Source organism: Colletes gigas, unplaced genomic scaffold, assembly GCF_013123115.1.
Source record: "Colletes gigas isolate AHSC1104 unplaced genomic scaffold, ASM1312311v1 Colletes_gigas_Sc00017, whole genome shotgun sequence".
NCBI lineage: Eukaryota > Metazoa > Arthropoda > Insecta > Hymenoptera > Colletidae > Colletes > Colletes gigas.
The window spans coordinates 2,958,478-2,981,909 of record NW_025106646.1 but is presented as its reverse complement, the minus strand read 5'-3'; the positions used below and the strand labels follow the sequence as shown (position 1 = coordinate 2,981,909).

Below are 23,432 nucleotides of genomic sequence, written 5' to 3'. Positions count from 1 at the left end.
AAAAATTTTCTGAGTTGGTACATGCAGTAATATTGCAAATTAAAAAACTTGTACCAACATGTAATAATATTTGTTACATTGTTCTGTGCCTTTTAATGTATATCTCTACACCGATTTTTAAATGATATTTAGAATGTATCTCTTTCCTCTAAATATATTATGTTATGTTAACTTAAGATGATAAATAACAATGTACATACACTATTCAATATATTTATGTACATATGTTTGGACATATACAGGAGGCGTCTGAATAACATGTACAAGCGAGCAGGAGATAATTCCTTATGAAAAAATAAAAAAAATATACGGAATACAATTTTTTCATTTTTAGCTTTGTTTTCGAGATAATCAAGTTCGAAAATCGATTTTGTATTTTACACACTTACGGCTAAGATACGATTCAGCAAGCAACGTAATAACTTCTATCCTGTTTGTAAACAATGTTCTAAAATTTTTTGATACCCTTGTCGATTTATCAGTTCATCGTGGACACTCAGTTTTCATTAATTTATAACAATGATGACTTTCACGAATCGAAAGTACGTTGATATAATCCGATCGATCAATCGAATTATTAAACGAACACAGCCATGAATTTTGAATTTTTTCATAAATTTTGTACTTAATAATACATAACAAATCGATTGTTGTTCTTTACGGATTGCACTAATTTGTAAAAATCCTGTGAACATTATAAACAAACACATTATTTATCCTGTAGACATCATATACCGCTTGATTGAATCTCACCTTAGTCGTAAGTACGTAAAATACAAACCCGACTTTCAAACTTAATTATTTCGAAAACAAAGCTGAAAATAAAAAAATTGTAGTCTTATATTTTTCTTATTTTGTTATAAGAAATCACCTCCTGCCCACTTGTACATGTTATTTGGGCGCGCCCTGTATAGTACATTTACGTATATGTATATGTACTAGTCATTTTTTATCATTTAAAAGTAACATTTAATATTTTAAGTGAACAATTCTAAATACATTCCAATTGCAAATAATTAAAAGAATACCTCTCTTACCAATTGTTTATAATGTTAATTATATATCCATTAATAAATAAATAATATGGACATAAACATTTCTTTATATTATTCTAAAATACATTTAATATTGTTTAAAAATATCATTTTACTTTATTATAAATGCCAAATATTGACACTTTTCCAATATAGAAATATTGAGTACTGAGTATTATAATATTTATCTTATTTACATGGTTGGTGAAAATATTCCAATTAATTGAAAAATGATGTACTAGTTAACATGGCAACGCAGCGATACTTTACGCTATATTCATAATTAGAATAATAAAGACTAAGAAATAAATGTAACGAAGATAACATTTATCTTGTTCTTTTTACATGTGCTTACATTTTACACAAATAATTATTACAGAACACATCTTTATCCGTGAGATAGATGTTAGTTATTTCTCATAATATTTGCATGTAAACTATGTAATTTTAATTTCTTATTTTATATTATGAGTATGTTGTTGACAGACATTTGTACAAATTTTACAGAATTACATGCAGCAAGGAAAAATTTAATATTTGATGACTTTAGTACTAAATTGACAAACATTCTGTAAGAGTCTACAAATCAACTGAAATTATTAGAAATTATTTCATAAACTTCGCACAGAATAAATTATATAACAATTAAATATTTGGAAGATAGGAAACAATTTGAAGTATCTATACTATTATATGTACATAATGTAAAAATTATAAGTACGTAATTTTAAATAAAAAGGAAACAATTTTTACATATCTTCCAATTAAACTGGACAAAAAAAAAAATATTAGTTAGATTTCAGATGTGGACTATATAACAATATCAACAAATGAATATTGTTCGATGAGTTCATTAGAATATAAATCACATTATTTCACAGGACAAAGCATTATGTTGTAACAGTATTTCTTCAAATATATGTTTTCATTTTAATTATAGAAGTCTCTTAATTTTACTTACTGTTCACATATTGTCATATATTTACTTTGCTTCTAATGGCAAAACTTAAACTATTAATTAACTATTACTGGTGGAAATAAACAATGATGAGATTGAAATTCGATTTTTTGACAAGCATTATACAAACATATAACTCCAAGCAATATATATAGAATCTACTTGTCCAAATTTCAAATTTCGATTAAAGAATATAAAAACATGAACAAACCAGTATAGCAATAGTTGAAAAATGAATACAAAATTATAATATTAATCGGTATCATAGAAATATAACAAATAATATAGACATATATTTCATAATGCCATCGATGTACTATACGCTTTTAATATCAATGCGTTTGCATTTAATTTGCTTCTGAAGGTGATGCGGGTAGAACGTGAACTTGCTGCGCTTTACTAGCATTATAGACTTGTCCAGGACTGAATGGTTCTAATCTTGGATTAGAACCTATTTCAGTTTTACGAATGTCTTAAAACAAATTAACAAACATTATTAATGCAAATATAAACATAAAAACACAAAACAAGTGTCATTCGTCTTTCAAAAAGGATAGCTTTTTTTTAGTAAGAAACAAAATACAAACAAATATAACAAATATCAATGTACTTACCACTCTTTGACTCCGATGCTGGAATATATCGGGACAATCTAACAACAGGAAGGGGTAAATAACCACTGGTTAATGGCATCACGTCCAATGTGACGCTTTGTTTTTCTGAGACTTCCAACGACACAAGGCCAGCAGTACGGCCGCATACAGCCCACATGGCTTGATCAGCAAGAACTTCGTACATTAATTGAGGCGGAGGATTTGGATTAGGACTGGGTAACATACGTGTTACTGTGAGATAAAGATGGCACATGCTACTAGCACGACAAAATTCACCTCCATTCCCAGCTGGTTCAACTTTTGAGGACACTGTAAACAAAGTCTGGAAAATGATATTATAAATAGAAACTTGTCTTTTTAAAATACTTTTACGTAAAGTAAACTCCATAAATGCATTTATAAAATCATTTTCATTTTATATTTCATAACAAACTAATAATAAAGCTCAATACATAAACTACATAAATCTCGTAAACTATTAAAATACATTTCACTAGTTTATGTCAATTAAATAGAAAAGGCAAGAATAGAAATAATTTATACTCTTACCACATAATCTGTGATATCGAAATTGCATCTATAAACACTGGATGCCTTTTCCATTCTTTGCAAATTATGTATATGCAAAGGATCATCACTTAGTTCTTGAGTATCGTTAACGGGGATGTATTTTACGCGAAAATCAGTCTTTATGGGCATCATAGATTTTTCATCCTTCCCAATTTCAAGTTCCCACATAAACGACACATTTATTCCATTACCTATTATTAATCTCTGTCCCGCAATTGGATTTAAACTTTTAAAATTAACATCTATCGATGTTACTGTTGTTAATTCTGGCTCAGTCAGTTGCAGAAGTTGACTTGTTAATCCTGTTACAACTATTTGAAGAAATTTTCTTCGTTTTGCTGTGTGAAGTTTCATATTTGACATGAGTGGTGGACCAAAATGCAAAAGTATGCTTTCTTCGGCACCCCATGGACATTGTATATTCAACTGAAAAAATATTAATAGTTATAAGTATTTTAAAAATATTTTTATCTATACATTCAATAAAATATATGAAAAAGAATAAGTACCTTATGTTCCATTGATAAAGTATCTTTCTTTGGTGGTAGGTCAGCTAGAACTCTTAATTGTAAACATATTGTTTGAAATGGTTCACAAACTGGCAAAGGTATTTCTAGTTCTTTAGACATTATTTCTTGTGAATTATTAACTTGCACTACTAATCCTCTAGACGTACGTAACTTAAGTTTCATTTCTTTTGTTATTTTTATACTCCCACTCATAATAACTAATTCTATGTCTTGGATAAGGCCTGCCAATAAATCTCTCCCACATTTCACAGAAATTGTTGGTTGGGTCTTAGCTACTTCATAACATAGCCGAGGATTTAAAACAGGCGACAGAAATTCCAATCTTTCTTCAATAACCAACGACAATTGACCAACTATGTAAAAACCAGGTTGGTCCACGCGTCTAACCAATGTAAACGTATTTACGCCTGGTTTTACTATAAATTCATCACACGATAACGCTTTACTAAAATCACCTTTTGCATTTACAGATGGTTTCCTGTGTTTTGTACTGTCAGAACGTCTTATAACAGGTTTAGTATTTCTATGTACGACACTAGCAGATCCAAGACTTTTATCTTCTTTGTATACTAAATACGAATATACCTGTAACTGAAGTAAACTTGGATCAAATGGCTTCATATCTTCCAAAGTACATTTTGACAACCTGAAAATAATGATTTATTAAAACTGTAACGTTCACAAAATATTTAAACACATTTTTTTCGGGATTCCGCACACCTCTATTATTTATATTATACTTATTACGTACAACGGGATTGCAGGTTCAGCTGGTAATTTTAAACCCTTCTTTTTATTAGGTACTAGAGGTTTCTGAATTTCTTCAACAGATATAGATGCTTTAGTACATTTTACTTCTCTCGGAAATAAAGATTGTATACTGATCTCAATATTAACCACGCAATCTTGTACGACTTTATCCATCACTTTAAGTTCCATACTGAGTATTACAAAAGCACATCCAAGTTCTATGAGTAACGGTTGAGGCGATGAGATCATTTTCATATATCCAAACATTTCTTCATAATATGAATTACGGACAGTAATGTGTAATACGTTCAAACTGGAAATTGCTGCGCAAACTTTTGTATATTTCTCAATATCATCCATTCTTTTATAACACTGTGCAAGTTCTAGTTGAGTTTGTGCAGCCAAATGGTTCCAACCTTCATCCGTGTAAGTTTTTAAAGCGTCCGATAAAAATGCTACGGCTTTCTGATTTTCTCCGAGTTCGCTATAAAATTGTGCTAGTTCTTTTCCTATTAATCTGGCTGATCGAATTCGACCTACATGTTTATAAGTACCCATAGCTAATTCTGCATGCTCGAGATATTGTTTTTTGAAAGCTTCCTTTGAAGAAAGAGCTTCTTTCAATTTATCAGTGGGTGTTAATTTTCCTTGTATCTGTGGTTCAGAATCTCCCATACCAGCAATAAGATAAACAACAGTGTGTAACTGCTCGCTAGAAGGTTCATTCCCAGGCATTAGACCACATAATTTTCCTAAATCTCCTAACTAAAATAAATGACAATTACATATAATACACGAAGTAGTATTTATTTATACAATTTACACAAATCTTAATGCTGCATTTAGCAACTTACTTTATCTCTGGCAAGAGCCCAAAGACTGGCTGTATGTAGAGAGCAAAGATCTAGTTGTTGATTATTATCAATATTATAAGACGATAATTGACAAGCTTGCAATACCTCCAATGCACAAAGAAAAGACCAACATTCAATAGATCCTTCAGGTCGTTGAACTTCTAAGATGCGTAATTCGCTTAACGTATTATGAACAAATGACAAACACCTTTGTGCAACCTAACATACAATTCATTTATGTTTATATTCGAAATGAAATTATTCATAATTAGCAAATTTCACGAATCAAAAAATCAGTAATACCTCCCATGGTTTGTTAAGTGCTAATAACATGGCACACTGTCTACTGAATAAATAACTTCTAAGATCTAATAACGATGCTTTACACTCGGCCAAAAGATGTCTTAAATGATGATTTGTACCATTACTTAAGTTAACACCTTTCCAATTATTTAGTGGAGTTTGAAACAAATTTAACCAAATTGGAGTATCTATAAAAATTTTGTTCAGTTATTAATACCACAATTTTAAGAAGAGAAACAAATAATTAAAAAGACAAATATATCCTACCTCCCACATTAGAATTAAGCACAAACTGTGTAAAGAGAGCATCTAACTCATCATACTGCACTAATGCTTCATCATACAAACCTAACATTTGCAAAACGAATGCAAGTTCTTCCTAAAAATGTGAACTCTGATTAAAATCTAATATACTTTTAATGTTTCGTACAATAATATAGTTTAAACTAATTCTATTATTTTACCTGCAATAAAAAATAATGACAAAAATTCCAGTTTGGGTGATTTCGATTTTCTCTCTGTTCTCTAATAATATCTTCAAAAGAAGATAGTGTTTTATCATATGCAACAAGCATTAAGTGACGTATGCGATTAACTAAACCTCTCCATGATTCAGCTGAGCGTATTTCTGATTTTACTGAATTTATTACAGAAAAACATCTGTTTGACAAAAAACATAATAACAAAAATAATTCGTAATAAAATATTTATCGAACATTCATTAATTGATTGTTACATCACCTGTCACCATTCTTAGAAGCGAAATCACTACGAATTTTGTCTAGAACGGTTGTTCTAGGTAATAATTTATTAGTTTTCTTTATATCGTAAGTTTCTACTATAACAATCATCCAATCTTGGATTTGGTATTGCATTAACGTTTTCAACCAACTATCTATATCGTCTTTGACATTGGCTTTATAAGTATCTACATCCTGCAATCACAATATGTATGATAACACAGGGTGTTACCAGACGAGTGGTACCATCGGGCAGGGGTTGATTCTACGTGCGAAAATAAGTCGAAGAAAAGAAATAAAATATTTTCATTTGAAACTTCGTTTACGAGAAGATCGAGTTTGAAAGTTGTTTCCAGTTCGCGGTCATATTCGTTCATATATGTTGTTTTCTATAATGTTTACATTCTTTCTTCAGCCGTACGATTACCGACTACACTCATTGTTAGTTTAGTTTCGCTACAGCAATCTTGAATATGTTGACACGGTAAAAGCGTTAGGAGCTTGTAACGGGACTGCTATTACTATTTACTGTTTTCGATGTATACACTACAGGCAATTGTTATAATATAAAATAAAGAAACCAATGTTAGGGTAGTACTCCGAGAATTAGACAAATTTGTAAATCTATGCTCTGTTTTCCGTATCACCCTTTTGTCTGAATGACGACGATTCGGAAATCGTTGCCTGTAATACTTAGCTCCTGCCATTGCAGCTCCATTAAAAGCTCCAAACGCTTTCACCGCGTCAACATATTCAAGATTGCTGTAGCGAGACTAAACTAACAATGAGTGTAGCCGGTAATTGTACGGCTGAAGAAAGAATGTAAGCATTACAGAAGACAACAAATATAACAATGGGTTGTAAACAATTTTAAAACTCGATTTTCTCGTAAACGAAGCTTCAAATGAAAATATTTTATTCCTTTTTCCGACTTATTTTCGTATGTAGAATCAACCCCTGCTCGATGGTAACACTCGTCCGGTAACACCCTGTATAAATGTAAAATCTTCAATTATACTATCGAATGTCTAAAAGAAAGTATCTAAATACTTTATATTATTAAGTTTTTAAATATTACTTTTTGTTTGATCGAAATAGTTGTTTTTTAAAACATGAAATATAATATATTTTAATATATAACATTAAAAATTATAATGTTAACGTACTTACAGAACATTCGCTCCAATAAATATGAAATATTGGTTGTTTTATCAGATGTCGATCCTCCTCGGTTGGAAGAATATCCTTGGAAAATGGCACAAAAGTTGCCCCAAGTTTGACTTGCTTCATAGGTCTACTGAATGACCTACGCCATTCTGCTGTATCTGCAGGTATGGCTTGCAACAAACCATTTTCCATCGTAGAAAATAATTTTTCATCTCCTGCATCTATTTGAAATAGATCAATATATTATGGTGAAATAAAATACATACAAACTACTCTTATTTCTAAATTTGATTTATATATATTAATGAATGTATGTAATTACAGTTAATTAATATAAGTGTTAAGATATTTGCTACCATGCTTCATATATATGACACATTAATTTTTGTGAGGAGCCAACATGACATTTGTACAACACTAATAATTTTTTACTTTAAATTTATATAAATAAATAAAGTAATACCTATAAACCACTGTTAAATTATATGTGAAATACTATTTAGAATATTCAGAGTTGATTTATTTATTACATTTTATTTATACATAATTAAAAGCACCCAATATATTAAATGAAATGGTAATGCAAAATAATAATAAAGAATAATGCATAGAGACATTATACAGAATATAATGTAATTAATTCAAGATTGAAATACAAATGAAATTGATCTAAATAAGGGGTACAATGTTTTGAATAAAAGAAATATTAACCTATTTAAAATAACATATGTTCACTATAAATTAATGCCGATTATTAAAGGAATTTTAATTTTGAAAGACTTTATTATTATATACTATAAAGTTTTAAACGAATAAAACTTTATCTTAAATAATTTCAATTCGTCTATAAAGAGAAAAGAAATGTCATGAAGATTGACAGTTGAGGGCGTTAATAATAGTGCTTAGCAATAATGTCATCACTGAAAAGAGGTTAAATAAATTAAAATTTTCATTAACAAACTTACATGTGATAATTGGTTTATTATCCATAAAGATATTTGTCTTGCGTTCACCACCCAAAGACAACCCCCCATTGCAATTCATTTCTAAAAATTGGCAGTTGCTTCGCGAACTTGCTTTCAATCATTACAACTTTACGTCACTTTTGCCAGTTGATACAAAAATTACGTTTTCATTGATTTTAAAAGGAAATGTTTACTGTTCCAACGTTTCCTCTGAATTAAATCAAGAATAATAATTTCATTTATCACAAGTTGATAGAAATTCAACATAATCTAACAGATCCAACATTTTATTTCCATCTTTTGGATAGATTCCATTGAGGTTGGATTTGGAATCTTCGTTTAACATGTCGTGTAATATCGATTCTTACAAAAATCTCGATACCTCGTATCATTCAACATGTGTATGATAGACGTATGGTGACGTATGTAACTATCTTGGTGACTTTAATGCTATATATATTCTAGGGAAGTTTTTACTAAATATTATATCTAAATATATGTTATACGATCATATACTTAACAAATTTTGTAATTTTCTAAGGTATATCATTGTTATATATTTATAGAATTTTAGAAATACTTGGCAAATATATTTCTCTAAGGTGAAGAATTTCTGCTTTAAAAATATATCTAATATGATGTTAAATGAGTGATTAAAACGTTTGAGGGTATATCTTAATTGAACGTTACGTATCGCTTTTCTACACCAGTTACATAAAATATGGATAACGTTTTCAAATCTTGTAAAATCTGGAATTGATATAAATAAAACTATACGTTTCATACATAAAAGGGAAGTGTACGCATGTGGCTTGGCGTATGTGGGATGAGCTCACTCGCATATGTGTGTGTGTTCGTCGGTGAAGAAAAATTGAACTTCAGTGTGTTTATATTATCTCCCGCGCAAAAACGTTAAAGGTTCAACGTTCGATAAATTAATTTTTTTCAATAGCAGATAATATTTTAACATCTGAATGTTCGCTATCAAAGAATTATGGGCACAATAGAGATCACATTTCCATTTGGTGGACAGCCAGGGAAAATATTAAAATGGAGGGTTCGGATGAATACAATGGTATCAGCGGGCAGAATATTGTTTTTATATCAAAATATTACTCCTGGAACAGAAGATGGCAAGGGTCCTGAGAAAAAGTATCGAGCCACACGATTTGGTCGTGTCTCAAAACTTTTGGCAAAAGAAGGAGATATTATTCAGCCTGGGTACACACTCTTCTTAACCTTATGTTTGCAAGCTTTATTAATTTAAAAGCGTGATGTGAATTTTCGATTTAAAAATCTCATGTATTTAGTATGAATAAAAATTGAATTCATAATTTCTTGCTAAGAGCTAAAAACATCAATAAAAATTATGCACTTTAATAAAATTACCGTAATGTATATCAGTTTTCATACATTTTTAATTTGTTTCAAAATTTGCATAAGTGATTAGTATTTCAGGCAATTGATAATGACATTAGAAGGATGTCGACATCCTACTGTAATGAAGGATTTATGTGCTGAATGTGGTGTAGATTTAAGGGTTGAAGGAATTGGCAAAGAGAGCGAAAGTACAAAAATATCACAAGCTAGTGTACCAATGGTACATAGTGTACCGGAATTAAAAGTATGTCCAGAATTGGCTGAAAAAATTGGGAAAGAGGATGAAAAACGCCTTTTAAATGATCGCAAGTTAGCATTACTTGTTGATCTTGATCAAACGATAGTTCATACAACAAATGATAATATTCCTCCTAATATGAAGGTACAATACACACGTGTAGTGAATTATTCAATTACTATTATTAATGTACCTTTCGCAGGATGTTTATCATTATCAACTTTATGGACCAAATTCCCCATGGTATCATACCCGTTTGAGGCCTAATACACGACACTTTCTCTCTGAAATGAGTCGTTTATATGAATTACATATATGTACATTTGGAGCAAGAAATTATGCACATACTGTAGCTGCATTATTGGACAAAGATGGAATTTTATTTTCTCATAGAATACTTTCTAGGGATGAATGTTTTGATCCTGCATCAAAAACAGCTAATCTCAAGTATGATTTTAAAAGAGTTACAGTAGTGCCCACTTAAATGTCCGCGGTTATCCCTACCAATTCTTTTGGAAGCCAAGTCGCTTCGAACATCGAGCGTGTCGAGCGTAACTTGACGCCGGTCGTTATCGATACATTGTATATATGGTTTTCATCTATATATATGCTTAATCCTCTTTCTTTATCTCCGTTGAATTCTGAGAAGTAACCATGCCCACATAAATGATCGCGACCGGTCCCGAGCGTGGTCACTTATGTGGGCACTACTGTATTTCATTTGATTCATTTATTTAAGAGCTTTTGCATAGTTCTGCTATAGAATAATATATATGTTTATATTTAATTATGTTAAATGTTTCTATATATGCAGTATAGATATATATGTATACAAATATACAAGATATCTAAAAATTGTAGGGCTTTGTTTCCCTGTGGAGATGATCTGGTATGCATTATAGATGACAGAGAGGATGTATGGCAGGGATGTGGGAATTTGGTTCAAGTAAAACCTTATCACTTTTTTCGTCATACTGGTGATATACATGCACCACCAGGGCTTGAGAAAAATGACATAGCGCAAAGTGATGGATCAATTTTATCTGAAGTACAAAATATGAATGAACCTTGTACAGACAATAATGAATGTGAAACAAATAAAAATGGTGCATCTGAATTATTGAGTGAAGGAGTTTTAACAGATAACAGTCTTGAAAAAGTGATTCCGGAAACGATTGAAGACAACACTCTATCCAAATCTGAAGAAAAGAATGATAAAAATACCAAAGATGACACCATGAATAATACTACTCAAAATCCTAACTCTAGCAATGAAAACAACAGTAACAAAATATTGGAGGAAAAAGAAAGTATACTATCAGCAAAGCCAACACAAGATATTAAAAAAGAGGATACAAAATTCAATGAAAATAATGTTTTAGATGAAGATGACGATGATTATTTATTATATTTAGAAGATATTCTTCGAAGAATTCATACGGAATTTTATGCTAATACAGAACAAGAAACGAGGCGCAAATCATTGAGGGACGTTATTCCGCGAGTGCGAGCACGAGTATTAAAAGGAGTACATTTAACTTTTAGTGGATTAATACCTACTCATCAGAAACTTCATCAAAGTCGAGCATATAAAGTTGCCAGAGCATTTGGAGCAGAAGTGTCACAAGTAGTGTATTAACTTTTTTTCATACTATTATATCTTGATTTTGTTTATTATTATAAATCATTATGTTTCAGGATTTATCTGATAAAACTACTCATTTAGTAGCTATTAGACCTGGTACAGCTAAGGCTAATACAGCCAAGAAAAATGAAAATATAAAAATCGTAAATCCAGATTGGCTCTGGACTTGCGCAGAACGTTGGGAACATGTTGATGAACGATTATTTCCACTTACTATAAAGGTATACTAAATTTTCATAGGTACTACGAACGTAATGTAATGATTGTGAACATAAAGTGAAATGATAAATCTGATTGATAATCGCTCCTAATTTCAATAAAGAATTATACATTTTCAGGCTCGTGCTTCAAGAATACCACCTCCTCACTGTAGTAGTCCAGAACACGTTGAGGACCAAGAAAAGAGGGCAGAACATAGTTTCGCTGATAGTATTAACCCTCTAATGTCATTTACACCAGAAGAAATAGAAATTATGGATAAAGAAGTTGAAGAAGATATGGATGATCAAGAAATGGATGCACCTGTTTTTTATACAGAGGATGTAGATAGTACCGACGAATGTGATAATAAAGTTCGCAATAGGGATTCTGATTCTGAAGATTCCGCGAATTGTGAACGTATGTATAATATATAAATTATATTTTATATGAGTGAAATGTTTACTTAACCCTCCGGCAGGCGCGCTCGTGTACAGACCTGTTCCCCCTGTGATCGGCTCGACTTCGGACTTTTTTCTATTCCTCGTTTGGAGGTTTTTCTATATATTTGAGCCAAAAGTTAAAATTTCACAATGTCAACGCCGCGTGTACGGAGTACGAAAAAAGGCGTGCGTTTTACTATAAAGAGCGCGCCTGACGGAGGGCCAAGGCTGGGGGCACACGAACATTATGGCAAGTCGACGCACGTGTTGCCTACTGTATTTCTCGGTATACAATGGAAAACATGCGTCAACGTATTCCAACGTGCGTTCTAACATAAATACGTCGATGAAAAATCAACGCACGTTGCGATGGACGTTGAAAGCAATACACGTTCGTAGCGTGTAGTATCTAAGCCGGGGGGTTTTTCCTTGTCTAAAAAATTGAAAACAACTAAGACAGACATATGAACGCCGGTCTTGTTTGTCGTTGTTGTTTTCAATTGCAAGACAATGTACAGTAGTGCCCACATAAGTGATTGAATTTTTGCCCGCTTAAATGACCGCGGTTATCCCCACCAATTCTTAAAAGCCAAGCGGCTTCGAACATCTAACGTGTCGAGCGTAACTTGACGCCGGTCGTTATCGATACACTCGCACTTATCCTCTTTCCTTATCTCTGTTGAATTCTGAAAAGTAACCATGCCCACATAAATGACCGCAACCGGTCCCGAGCGTGGTCACTTATGTGGGCACTACTGTATTTCTACAACGGACGTTATAACCGTCGCAACGCACGTTGTTTTAATGCTCGTGTGTCCCCAGCTTGAGAATAGTTAGAGATCGGATTTTAGAAAGGACTAGAATTTAGGAGTTAAAAATATTCTAAAGTTTTATTGGTTGATAAAGCGAGTCACAAAAGCAATTCAATGTAATTATTATTTAATTGCGAAATAGGATATAATGTAAATGAACCAAGAAGAAAGAAGAAAAAACTTTCTAACGAAAGTTCCGAAGATGATGATTCAAGTGGAAGGGAAGACAGTTTGGATGATGATGAAGACGATGACGATCCTGTAACACGTTTTAGAAGAGGAGAAGACTTACCTGATGATTTAGATCTAGGTGATAATTCGCAAGATTCAGTCGAAGATCTTGAAATAATGGACAACGAAGATGATAGAGAATGGAATGCAATGGGAGCAGCGCTCGAAAGAGAATTTCTTTCTGAATGATTATAAAGTTCTTTTCTTGTTTTTATAAACTAATTAAGTCATCACATTACTTGTAAATTTCAAATTGATCATTTTTAATAATAATTACTGATAATATTTAAAAGTTAACATATTTGTAGAATTTTGGGTCGAATAGCTTAATATAACTTTACTTTGAGTATAAAATAATAATGTACAACTTTCACAAAAAAAGATACAAAGTGTTTTGTATTTAATTGATTTTAAAATATATATGCACAAAAACGGTATATAGGATTAATATGGTATGTTTAATAAATTATTATTTTAATATTGTTCCCCTTATTACTCTTTCCATGAGTTTTGATTTATACATTAACAATTATAAATAGTTAAACAAAAAATACTTACACGACTTCTTTTATTAAACTTTGTCGTTTCAAATTCATACGCGACATTTGTTCTATGCGAGTGTTTAAAATAAATTTTTATACTAATATTAAACTGTATTAAGAAGTTCAAAAATAAATTATATTGTTTATTTCTCTTATACATGATCTTTATTAGTTATTGAGAAGTTTAATGCATATAAATTATTTTGGATATATAGCATATGGGTCAGTATCATTTGGATCTTCATTGTATTTTACATAAGTATTTTTGTCTGTGAAATCTCGTTTGCCTTCTGTAACTCCTCTAGGTGATGATTCATCATATTTAAATCTAGAGTCTAATGGTCCATATAATTTCGAATCTTCTTCTATATCATCCCTAATATTATATAAATATAGAATTAGTTTTGTGGTTTTCGGAGAAATTATATCACAAAATAACTGAAATGTTTATATTATTATTTACATTAAATAAAAATTGTATATACCTATATTTTCCTGCAGCAACTTTTTTACCTGTTATAGGATCTGTAATATCACCTAGTGGAAAAACGATATCAACAACCTACAAACACAATTGAATAAAAACATAAAAATTAATTCAACATTTTATACTGATACTACCTAAGTACTATTCTAAGATTCTGTTATTATCTAAGTACTTTGATATACAAAGTATACCTTGTGAGTAATAAGGCGAGTTAATTGATTTGGTAAATTTTGTATTAAAACTGTATCACCAGTTTTGCAACGTTTCTCAGGATCATGAGCATACACAAAATCATATTTGTGGAAATACTGTAATACAATAAAAGATCACATAACCTCAAATACATGTTCACGTAAGAATCATTCAAATTTACATACCATTAGAATATGTTCATCGAAATCTGGTTGTTGCACACGTATTTTAGCAGCATTATGTTTAGTAGAAGGTACACATACTCCTAATAAATATCTAAGGGTAGGTTTTGTTAGCTTTTTCGTTCCCATTTCCACTACATGTATTCGTATATGCGTGTAGGTATACCCAGCTGTGTATCAATAGTTTCGATTGGTATCCGTATAGACGACTAAACAATTTACAAAATTATATGGCAATGACAATAATGGCAAGTGTCATATTTAAATGGTTTGTTAATATTTATAATGATTCATTAAATTATATTTCATAAAATAATTATTATAAGCATACGTTACTACTGGGATAAAGCTCAATACTCTAACATTTTTAAGTTCTTGGAAAAAGCAATTTTTCTATTTTTCTGATCGATCTCTTATAAAGTATTATATATTTATAGAAGTATTGCATATATTTATAAGTATCTTATATTTACAAAATATTAAGCGTTTACTTACTTATATTGTATATCATAAGTACTAGACGGATTCGCTATCATCAGCTTCAGCATCAGAAAATACTCGGGGGACCAAGAGGCTTTAATAATAATTAATCTTCAACTACTAACAGCGTAACTCTAGTTTTCGATAATGGGGCACTCAATTACGCGCTTCCTTAATTAATAACATCGCAGGTATCGAATATAGTCTAAACAAATAGCAAGAATTAGTAAAGAAATATATAAGAAATACATTATATTTCATTTTGTCATATTATTTATTTAACAACTTCTTAAATATATGTACATATGTATATACACTTATATTGGGTCTTTCTATGCTACATGGGTTACATTTTGAGGTTAATATCAGGGTTTTGTCGAAACTGAAATATGATGTTGTAAAATTAGCATGGAAGAGGGTTTACATCATATTGTTGGTTTAGAATTTGTTTAAAAATACAGGATGTATACGTGTGAAAGCTGATCAAACAATGAATTTTTATCGACGTTTACCATATTAAGAGGAACATATCGTGATGATCGATATTTGATCTTGCGTTGACCTTGAAAAGCTTTGTCACGGTGACGTTTATTTTTTTAAATTGGATTCTATATTTTTCTCAGACACTTATTTGTGCATTTTGTATAAGCCAACTGAGTATACTGCAAGCTGAATAAAATGGGGATGCATCGTACATATGTATATCAATTTTTTATAGATACAAGTGTATTCGTGAGTCTGTCACGCGGATTATTCATCCCAACGGCCATCTCAAAGAAAATTCGTGTCATCTTTTGTCACGATGCGATAGGAAAAGGGAAACGCACTCGTCAAGATCACAGCAGGAAAGATTATACGGATGAAAGGGAAATCCTGGCGAGACAGAAAAAAAGGTGGTACAGCCGATAAGAGGCAACCTCCTTCCCTTCAACATTTGCAATCAGATTGTTGCTGTAGGCTATGGACAATTGGTTAGGAGAAATATCAATGGATATCGCGGACGGATTTACGAGAGATAAACGAGCGAAAGATAAACGTAGCAGAAAGAGACTGTGACGAGGTAGGGTGCTTGAATCAAAGACCGGATATTTCGAAATGTAGGTATTACTTTTATTCCTTATTCGTTCTTTCTGTCCCGTGTATTACGCGTGTATACGTGTTCGTAGGCACATACATATTTGCCTTTGGCATCTGCGACTCGCGTTGTTATTGCGGAATGCAAAGGAGCAGGGGAATTCACGGGTGATCGCCCGGTGAATCGACAGCGACCAAGCCGTCAGTCAACCAGGAAATTCCATCGTGGGCGAAAAAAATCGGAACAACTACACGACTCAGTTGAGCTACTACTTCTGCAACAATGCAACTTGGTCCTATAAGTCTGCCTTTTTTCGAACCAACAGTTCGTCGTGCACAGCACAACAGAGGGCAATAGGAGCCTGATTCATTCGAGCAAACGAAAATCATTGTACAGAATTCGGCAGTGACAGGCACGACCGTTAAAAGAAAACACGTTCGCGCTTTATGTATACGGTAAAATAATTTAAGTACGATTTGTCGGTGAATATTTATAATGAAATTAACAATGTTATCAGCTCGCGTGCATACTTAAAGGTACGTTGTGTGTAATCAGGATGCAAGTTTTGATTCGACCCTCTGCCTCATCAATTCTCGTTTTTTCCATGTGTACGTATCTGCATTTACATATAAATATGATCGTGCGCCTTCCACGATCCCATTGGTTGCAACATTGCACGCTACGTGTACGAACAAAATGCATAAATTAAACTCATTCTGCCCGTGCACCGCCATCTGTATAGATGGCGGCAAGCATTAGGCGTGCACTCATACACGCTACCTATCAGAGAAAATGCGACATCTTTATTGGTACCGTGAAAATTTGAAATAATTGCTTCTCTGTCATTAAATAATTTGTACGTGTAAAATACAGGTACTACATATTTGTTTCAAAGTAAGTTTAAAAATAATTATACTGTTTAGAAACATTGAAATCTATTGGTAATCAAACAGTATCGTTTTGAACTTACATCCGTTAACGTACATACGTATTTTTGTTTTAGCAGATCGTAAGAGGTATTTTCGGAAAGGGCAGCTGTTACAAAGGATGAGGAGCAGTATATTTACACATGTAATCGGTCCCTGATTTATGGTTGCGAAGAGGGTAGCAGGGGTCTTTGACGCCCCACTTTCAAAGTTCAGGATCTCCGCTCTATTGCGAATTAATCATCGAGGGTAGCAAAGGCCATTCTTTATACTCTTCCACGCTTTAAAGTTTTGTTACTTATTAAAAGTTCAACAGTTCGTTAACTTTCCGATCACTTTCTATAATTATCTTTCTGGCATCTATAGGATGATTCACGTAATCTTTCCATTTATATTACAGTTATTGTTAAGCAGTATTCGATAAGTACTTTAAGGTAATAACATTTTTAATTTTGGTGCATACAATGCAAATGTATTCGCATAGAGACATAAAAGATTCAAAAGTTATGTAATAGAATATGGTGACTTTCTCACGGTCAGCGTTTTAAACCATTACGCGTCGTTTCAAGAGAGACATTAGTAAAACGCAAAGATTTTACGGAATGTTCGTGATCACCATGGGATTTAATGGTGTTGACGCACGTGAAACAAAATGTCACGGGACATTACACTCCCTTCCGGTTCATCTGGCCGATAGCTTTGTCCATGCATGAACTGCTGTCTCTTTCCGATCTTCCCCTCTTCGGACTGTCCCTTCTCTTCCTGTCTCCCTCATGAACATGGTCGCCGGCCTTTGAAATCTATTTTCATTGTATGTAATAGCTTTTTGATGCGGGGACTCAATGCAACGAAGCAAACAAAGTGCATCGTTCGGTTATTGCGGTGCATTGATTTCTGAAAGGCCGACTATGTTAGCTTGATGCGCGCGGCCCGTATATGTATAGCATCGACCGGAAACTTGTCTTCGGTGTTGTCCATTTTCCAGATTGCGAGACAAAATAAAGTAAACGCGTGCCGGGTGAAATAGTCAGATTTCCTTCTACATCCTCCGCCGATAATTTATCGCAGGAAATTCTGCGTGGGGCCATCGAGTCTCTCGAACGACGGCATAGAAGAAACTTGTACATCTATATTTTTTTAATGAAATCGCGTCTCCCTTTGGCTCAATTCTGTCGGATCGAATCATGCAAACCCCTCTTTCTCAAGGGATTACCACAATATAATACAGTCACGGTATTTTCTATACTGTACAACATATGAGTAAGGAAAAAAAGAATTTAGATTTTAGACAAGAATATAACATTTGTATTAGGTTGGTCAAGTAATGTTAAACTTTTAAAATAGACATTTTTTGTTTTTTTTTTTTCGAATACTGCATTTTATAATTTAATTGTTTAAATATTTGTATGTATAAACGAATACATTTGAAACATTGCAAAACATTCCCACTATATTAAAACTTTCATTTAAAATAAATTTTGTTTAGAATACATTTATTATAATATTATCTTGCTTTCGTATGTATATTTTTCAATTAAAATAATATTAAATGATGGGTCGGAAAATACAGCGACGTATTAATAAAATATTTATTTGCATTATCAAAAGCAAAAGAATTGTTTAACGTATTATTTGTAGTGGCTAATTTTGTATTGTATTTATACGATATAATACATTTCAGTATTGATTGCAGTAAAGATATAGAAGAATAAATAATTCGATGTTGTTGCGTTTAATCGTCTCAATGAAATTAATTTTAATTATAAACGTACTTACGTATATTCGAATACGTTTGAATTGCGCGCCGAAAATTGCTAACCATATAGAGTGACGTTAGCTACGATACTCCAAGGGAGAATCGGAAGCAAGAATCGAAAGTGATAATTTCACAGCAGTGCATAGCCCGCGCAAATTCTTCGATACGTGTGCTCATTATTGTGCAAATATTAATTGTAATATTGAATATAATAAATAATTTACAGTTTCAAAACCGAAATAAAGACACGGTGGATTTACTGAATACGATGCACACTTTGGGGGTTTCTTGACATCGATGGTGAGTTATTTAAGAGACATAACATCCGAACGATTTCAATATTTCCAAATATGGCGTGTTAAATTTAGTATATTGAATTTCACATATTTTAAAATGGAATGAAAAACAATTTTACTAGTTGCTTCATATATTTCTGCATTCCATACATGTAACGGAATTTGGTGTGTAATATGCATTGTGGGGAATGTGGATAGTATTGTGTAAATAATTTGAATTTTGAAAAAATATCCTTTTCAAGGAAAAAGCATAACCTTTAACAATGCTAATCGAAGAAGTCAAACATTCTCTTGAATATTTTGTCATTTAAGAAAAAAATCGACTTTCGATAACATTGATATCAAACAATGTAGATTACTATTATAAACTTAAAAACTAAATTATCGTGCACCGTTGCATTCGCTCATGCAAATAACACCTGGGCATGTGCATGAGTTCAGGCAACGAACACGGAAAGATTATTCTGAAAATCCTGACTAGAAAACGTGGTTATTAATAATTAATTAAACGGTATCTATTTATTATTGAATTCTTAGTTAAAATGACTCGAATTGTTATATCTAATATATCAACATCAAAACAGGTTAATATTGAAAAATATTATTATTAAAGAACCCTATTATGATTGAAATTCAAAACGAAAGATTATAATTAAAATTTTATGATAAAATAATTTACTATACAAATTGAAAATACATTATTGAAATAAATGTATTAAATTATTATTTAAACTATTCAATTTTCCATATTCGATTCTGTCGTCAAAGTAAATTTTTCAAAAGAGGAAACTATTATACAATGCATCTTACTTTGAGTCGAAAATCGAAAATCACAATATGTTTTCTTGCACGTAAAGTACATCTTCTACTCATCATATAATTAATGAATAATAAAATTAATGAAAATATTTCGCATATTTTAACAAAATTATTTGTCAATTGTGAAATATTTATTTGTAACATTAAAAATCGCGAATGCAAGAAGACCCTAGCCTGCACTAAAAAAATATAACAATTGGTGTTACTACTCACGGATATTGAAAATCTCTGGATCCATAAGTTGATGAAATGTCGAGCTCCTATAAAAGGAAACAGTAAATATAACACCCTAATCTAATTCTGAAAATTTGATGTAATAAAATTTGAAATAAACAATTTTTTTCTAAACGTACTCGAAACAAAGTACGAAGGTATTAATATTTTTTGCTCGTGAAACTGTACAATTAATGCAAATTATTTGCAATTTTAACTAGATAAAGAAATTCAAATATGTAATTCGTACTCCGCAGCTCACATATATTTACACACAACTACAGTCTGTTTGCCCATCAACGCTAATTCAGTCAATATCATCTCAACTAAAATCGCCTCTCAATTTTTATAACAATAGAATATTTTAAGCCGCGAAAGTCCATAAGGTGTAAAGTCCACTCGTATACCTCGTTTATGATAATACCAAAATATTAAAACATTGGTGGGCAATTTCATCCCTTAATTTAGAGTTACCACTAGTAAAAACCAAGCATGTTTCCTTACTTTTGACCGAACTACAAACCCAGAAAGTTCTCTAAGAATTGAACAGAAAAGCGAGAGATTTTACGGATGAAAGAGCCTGTGAATCCTTCGATCGGTTCTCACGTTCTTTTTCTATCGCCTTATTTTTGAAAGAACATTGTTAACGGTTCCATGATACTGAATATGTTTCATGGCTTGAAAACAGATCATTCTGCATATGCCAAGTTGTTGGAAAACTTTACGATATAACATTTCTTTCTTTTGAAACAACTTCACAAGCCACAGTTGCCAGTCGTGATTTATTGGACTCTGCTCACTATAATGCGCTTTTAACACTCGCAGCATATGCAATGCTTAATAAAAACTGATAAAAGTTGTGTGAGTTGCCAAACTCTGGGAACAAGTCCTCGATATCACGTTGTCCATAAATATTTATTCATCGCAAAAACTATTCATATATCTCGAAAACGGAATAGAATATTTATATCGCATCGTATTTTGCTAAGGAGACCAAAACCTTTTTACTATTTTATAGAACATAACTGAAATCCCTTAAAAATATATATCTTCTAATATTTTCTATTATATGACAATAATAGGAAAAGTTTATAAATTGAAATATGATTTGTCTGGAAGTACATGACAATGAATAATTCAAATAATTGTCACATTGTCATACTGTAATTTAAGTAACCACATATGAATCTGTCCATCTCTCTATCGTCTTCTTTAAGTATTGAGCCTATTTTATACTAAAAATGAAAGTCCTAATAATGTAGATTATATCTGGATTGGGCGAAAATGTAACAAAGATCATTAAATCTAATTACTGGGCACTGGATATTGGGCGATTTCGAACGTGGTAATAATAAAACATTCATTAAACCAATTTATGAAGGTTCTACTAAAACATTGTTGTTTGTTATCGAGAAGTGGATTAAGCTAAACACAAAAATACTATATGTCTGTTGGAAATCGTACAATTGTTTAATTGATGAGGGATATTTACATGAAATTGTAAACCACAAATACAATTTCAGGGATCCTGATACTAATACTCATACACAACACATTAAATATGTATGCGTGTTCCCTGCAAATAGTTAATCATAACTGTTATTAAAATCAAACGTTTTACATTGCTTTTTGGTGGTCAATCTTTTCATTCATACCTTAAAATAAAAATTGACTAATTAAAACTTGACGGTTCAGCTAATTCCTATTTCAACTCATGAATTTAAAAGTAAAAATTCAATTTGATAATACGAATCTTTTTACATTATATACTTTATAAACTTTGCAAAATGTTATTTATATGGTAAATAAAATTGTTAAAAAATATACAGAAGTGAAAAGTAAAATACAAATTCCGCTGAAAAACCTTCGCCGGAGAGACCTCCGGACCAAATTGTTTTTATAGTGAAAAATGAGGAAGTGTTGACCATTTCTATCACGTTTTCCAAATTTTCGTAGCGGCGACGCCGAATGGACGCGTGTTAACTTTGCAGCTACAATTCTCTAACGTCGTACAGACATTTCGTGTACACGCATCAAGAGTAACGAGCACGGAAAGTGCTTAATGCGTTTTACCGCTGCACAAAGGTCGCTCGTAGCCGACAGCTTAAGGTGCACGTATGTATCTCGAAAGGGTGTCCTCCGTTGATACCACTTTTCGTTTCTTTCCAAGTTTTGTTTTACCGTCGTCCCCCGCAACTCGTATTCTCAACCACGTGCAAATGTCATTTGCGGACATGCCGCCTTTGCGCGCACACACGTATTGTCTGTTCGCGTGAAAAAGACTAGGCAGTGTTTATATCCCCACTCTAGTTGAAGTCTACTATTGGGTTGTTCGGAAAGTAGTTTCGTTTTCTTACCAATAGACACGTTAATTGTATTTTTAACCAGCCAACTTTATTCTAAACCGTATTCTCATTATATATTTTCGCGGCTGACACTTCAAGGCTTGTTTGTAAAAAATTTTGTTTGTTTCGGAAGCTGCATTTTCGGCATATTTTGCTTTTTTATTACCGAAAAGGTAAGAATGCTGTTCGAGCAAGAATAAAATTCTGTGACGTGTATGGAGAAGATGTTTTAACAAAATCGCAATGTCGAAATTTCCTTCCTGGAATTTTGATATGGAAGATACTCCAGGTTCTGGATGGCCAGTTAAAGCCGACGAAGACGAAATAAATTGATTGAAGCAAATCGACGAATAACAACACGAGAAATCGTTAAGAGGTTTTTGTCGTATTCGACCATTTGTGATCACATGAAACAAACGACTTGGTTCCGTTTCAAAGCTCGATATTTGGGTTCCACCATGATAATGTCAGACCTCGGACAAATTTAGTAACTCGTCAGAAGCTATTGCAATTTGAATAAGATATGCCGGCACTATCGGATTATTACTTATTCCAATCTTTACAAAATTTCTTAAACGATATTTACTTAAAGCGACGATGTCAAAAATCACTTGCATCAGTTTTTTATAAATAAAGATCAGAAATGTTATTACCAGGAAGATGGCATAAGATGTTGGACCAAAATGG

At 32.0% G+C, this 23,432-nt stretch overlaps 4 protein-coding genes across 8 annotated transcripts in view; 1 reads left to right on the top strand and 3 right to left on the bottom strand.

Moving 5' to 3' along the window:
• LOC122400373 (dystrophin-like) overlaps positions 1–1,043 on the bottom strand; it is a 702,582-nt gene extending 701,539 nt beyond the window's left edge. The window contains exon 1 of the mRNA XM_043401810.1: positions 390–1,043. The gene's annotated coding sequence lies outside the window, so the exon portion shown is untranslated. The remainder of the gene's footprint in view (positions 1–389) is intronic.
• A 1,277-nt stretch (positions 1,044–2,320) lies between these two features.
• LOC122400326 (trafficking protein particle complex subunit 10) lies at positions 2,321–8,823 on the bottom strand. 2 transcript variants are annotated; one of them, XM_043401721.1, is made up of 12 exons: positions 8,486–8,823; positions 7,524–7,741; positions 6,355–6,548; positions 6,078–6,273; positions 5,881–5,992; positions 5,614–5,801; positions 5,311–5,529; positions 4,458–5,221; positions 3,686–4,352; positions 3,156–3,602; positions 2,607–2,928; positions 2,321–2,464 (listed from the first exon to the last, which is right to left on the bottom strand). In XM_043401721.1, the coding sequence occupies exons 1-12, from the start codon at positions 8,562–8,564 to the stop codon at positions 2,340–2,342; spliced, it is 3,531 nt and encodes a 1,176-aa protein (XP_043257656.1). In that variant the 5' UTR covers positions 8,565–8,823; the 3' UTR covers positions 2,321–2,339. The 2 variants fall into 2 exon arrangements, with proteins under 2 accessions (XP_043257656.1, XP_043257657.1); XM_043401722.1 differs by lacking the exon at positions 2,321–2,464 and having other exon boundaries at positions 2,705–2,915.
• A 259-nt stretch (positions 8,824–9,082) lies between these two features.
• On the top strand, positions 9,083–13,742 carry LOC122400340 (RNA polymerase II subunit A C-terminal domain phosphatase). Of its 3 annotated transcripts, none has more exons than XM_043401747.1 (7): positions 9,083–9,706; positions 9,944–10,247; positions 10,306–10,550; positions 10,965–11,730; positions 11,802–11,969; positions 12,087–12,366; positions 13,344–13,742. In XM_043401747.1, the coding sequence occupies exons 1-7, from the start codon at positions 9,480–9,482 to the stop codon at positions 13,619–13,621; spliced, it is 2,268 nt and encodes a 755-aa protein (XP_043257682.1). In that variant the 5' UTR covers positions 9,083–9,479; the 3' UTR covers positions 13,622–13,742. The 3 variants fall into 3 exon arrangements, with proteins under 3 accessions (XP_043257682.1, XP_043257683.1, XP_043257684.1); XM_043401748.1 differs by having other exon boundaries at positions 9,484–9,706; positions 10,018–10,247; XM_043401749.1 differs by having other exon boundaries at positions 9,569–9,706; positions 9,936–10,247.
• Positions 13,743–14,129: 387 nt separating this feature from the next.
• Positions 14,130–18,002, bottom strand: LOC122400364 (28S ribosomal protein S17, mitochondrial). Of its 2 annotated transcripts, XM_043401793.1 has the most exons (5): positions 17,986–18,002; positions 14,839–14,929; positions 14,653–14,769; positions 14,460–14,536; positions 14,130–14,350 (listed from the first exon to the last, which is right to left on the bottom strand). In XM_043401793.1, the coding sequence occupies exons 1-5, from the start codon at positions 18,000–18,002 to the stop codon at positions 14,173–14,175; spliced, it is 480 nt and encodes a 159-aa protein (XP_043257728.1). In that variant the 3' UTR covers positions 14,130–14,172. The 2 variants fall into 2 exon arrangements, with proteins under 2 accessions (XP_043257728.1, XP_043257727.1); XM_043401792.1 differs by lacking the exon at positions 17,986–18,002 and having other exon boundaries at positions 14,839–15,008.
• Between the last annotated feature and the right edge of the window lie 5,430 nt (positions 18,003–23,432).

Bases quoted from the DNA above. Each gene is read 5' to 3' on its own strand.
- LOC122400326 (XM_043401721.1), bottom strand. From the start codon at position 8,564: ATGAATTGCAATGGGGGGTTGTCTTTGGGTGGTGAACGCAAGACAAAT. The intron at 5,530-5,613 runs GTATTACTGATT...ATTGTATGTTAG, and splicing joins CACTTAACAAACCATGGGAG to GTTGCACAAAGGTGTTTGTC. The intron at 4,353-4,457 runs GTACGTAATAAG...CATTATTTTCAG, and splicing joins GCTGAACCTGCAATCCCGTT to GTTGTCAAAATGTACTTTGG.
- LOC122400340 (XM_043401747.1), top strand. From the start codon at position 9,480: ATGGGCACAATAGAGATCACATTTCCATTTGGTGGACAGCCAGGGAAA. The intron at 10,248-10,305 runs GTACAATACACA...TACCTTTCGCAG, and splicing joins ATATTCCTCCTAATATGAAG to GATGTTTATCATTATCAACT. The intron at 11,970-12,086 runs GTATACTAAATT...ATACATTTTCAG, and splicing joins TATTTCCACTTACTATAAAG to GCTCGTGCTTCAAGAATACC.
- LOC122400364 (XM_043401792.1), bottom strand. From the start codon at position 14,964: ATGGGAACGAAAAAGCTAACAAAACCTACCCTTAGATATTTATTAGGA. The intron at 14,537-14,652 runs GTATACTTTGTA...TTGTGTTTGTAG, and splicing joins CTCGCCTTATTACTCACAAG to GTTGTTGATATCGTTTTTCC. The intron at 14,351-14,459 runs GTATATACAATT...ATATAATATTAG, and splicing joins GTTGCTGCAGGAAAATATAG to GGATGATATAGAAGAAGATT.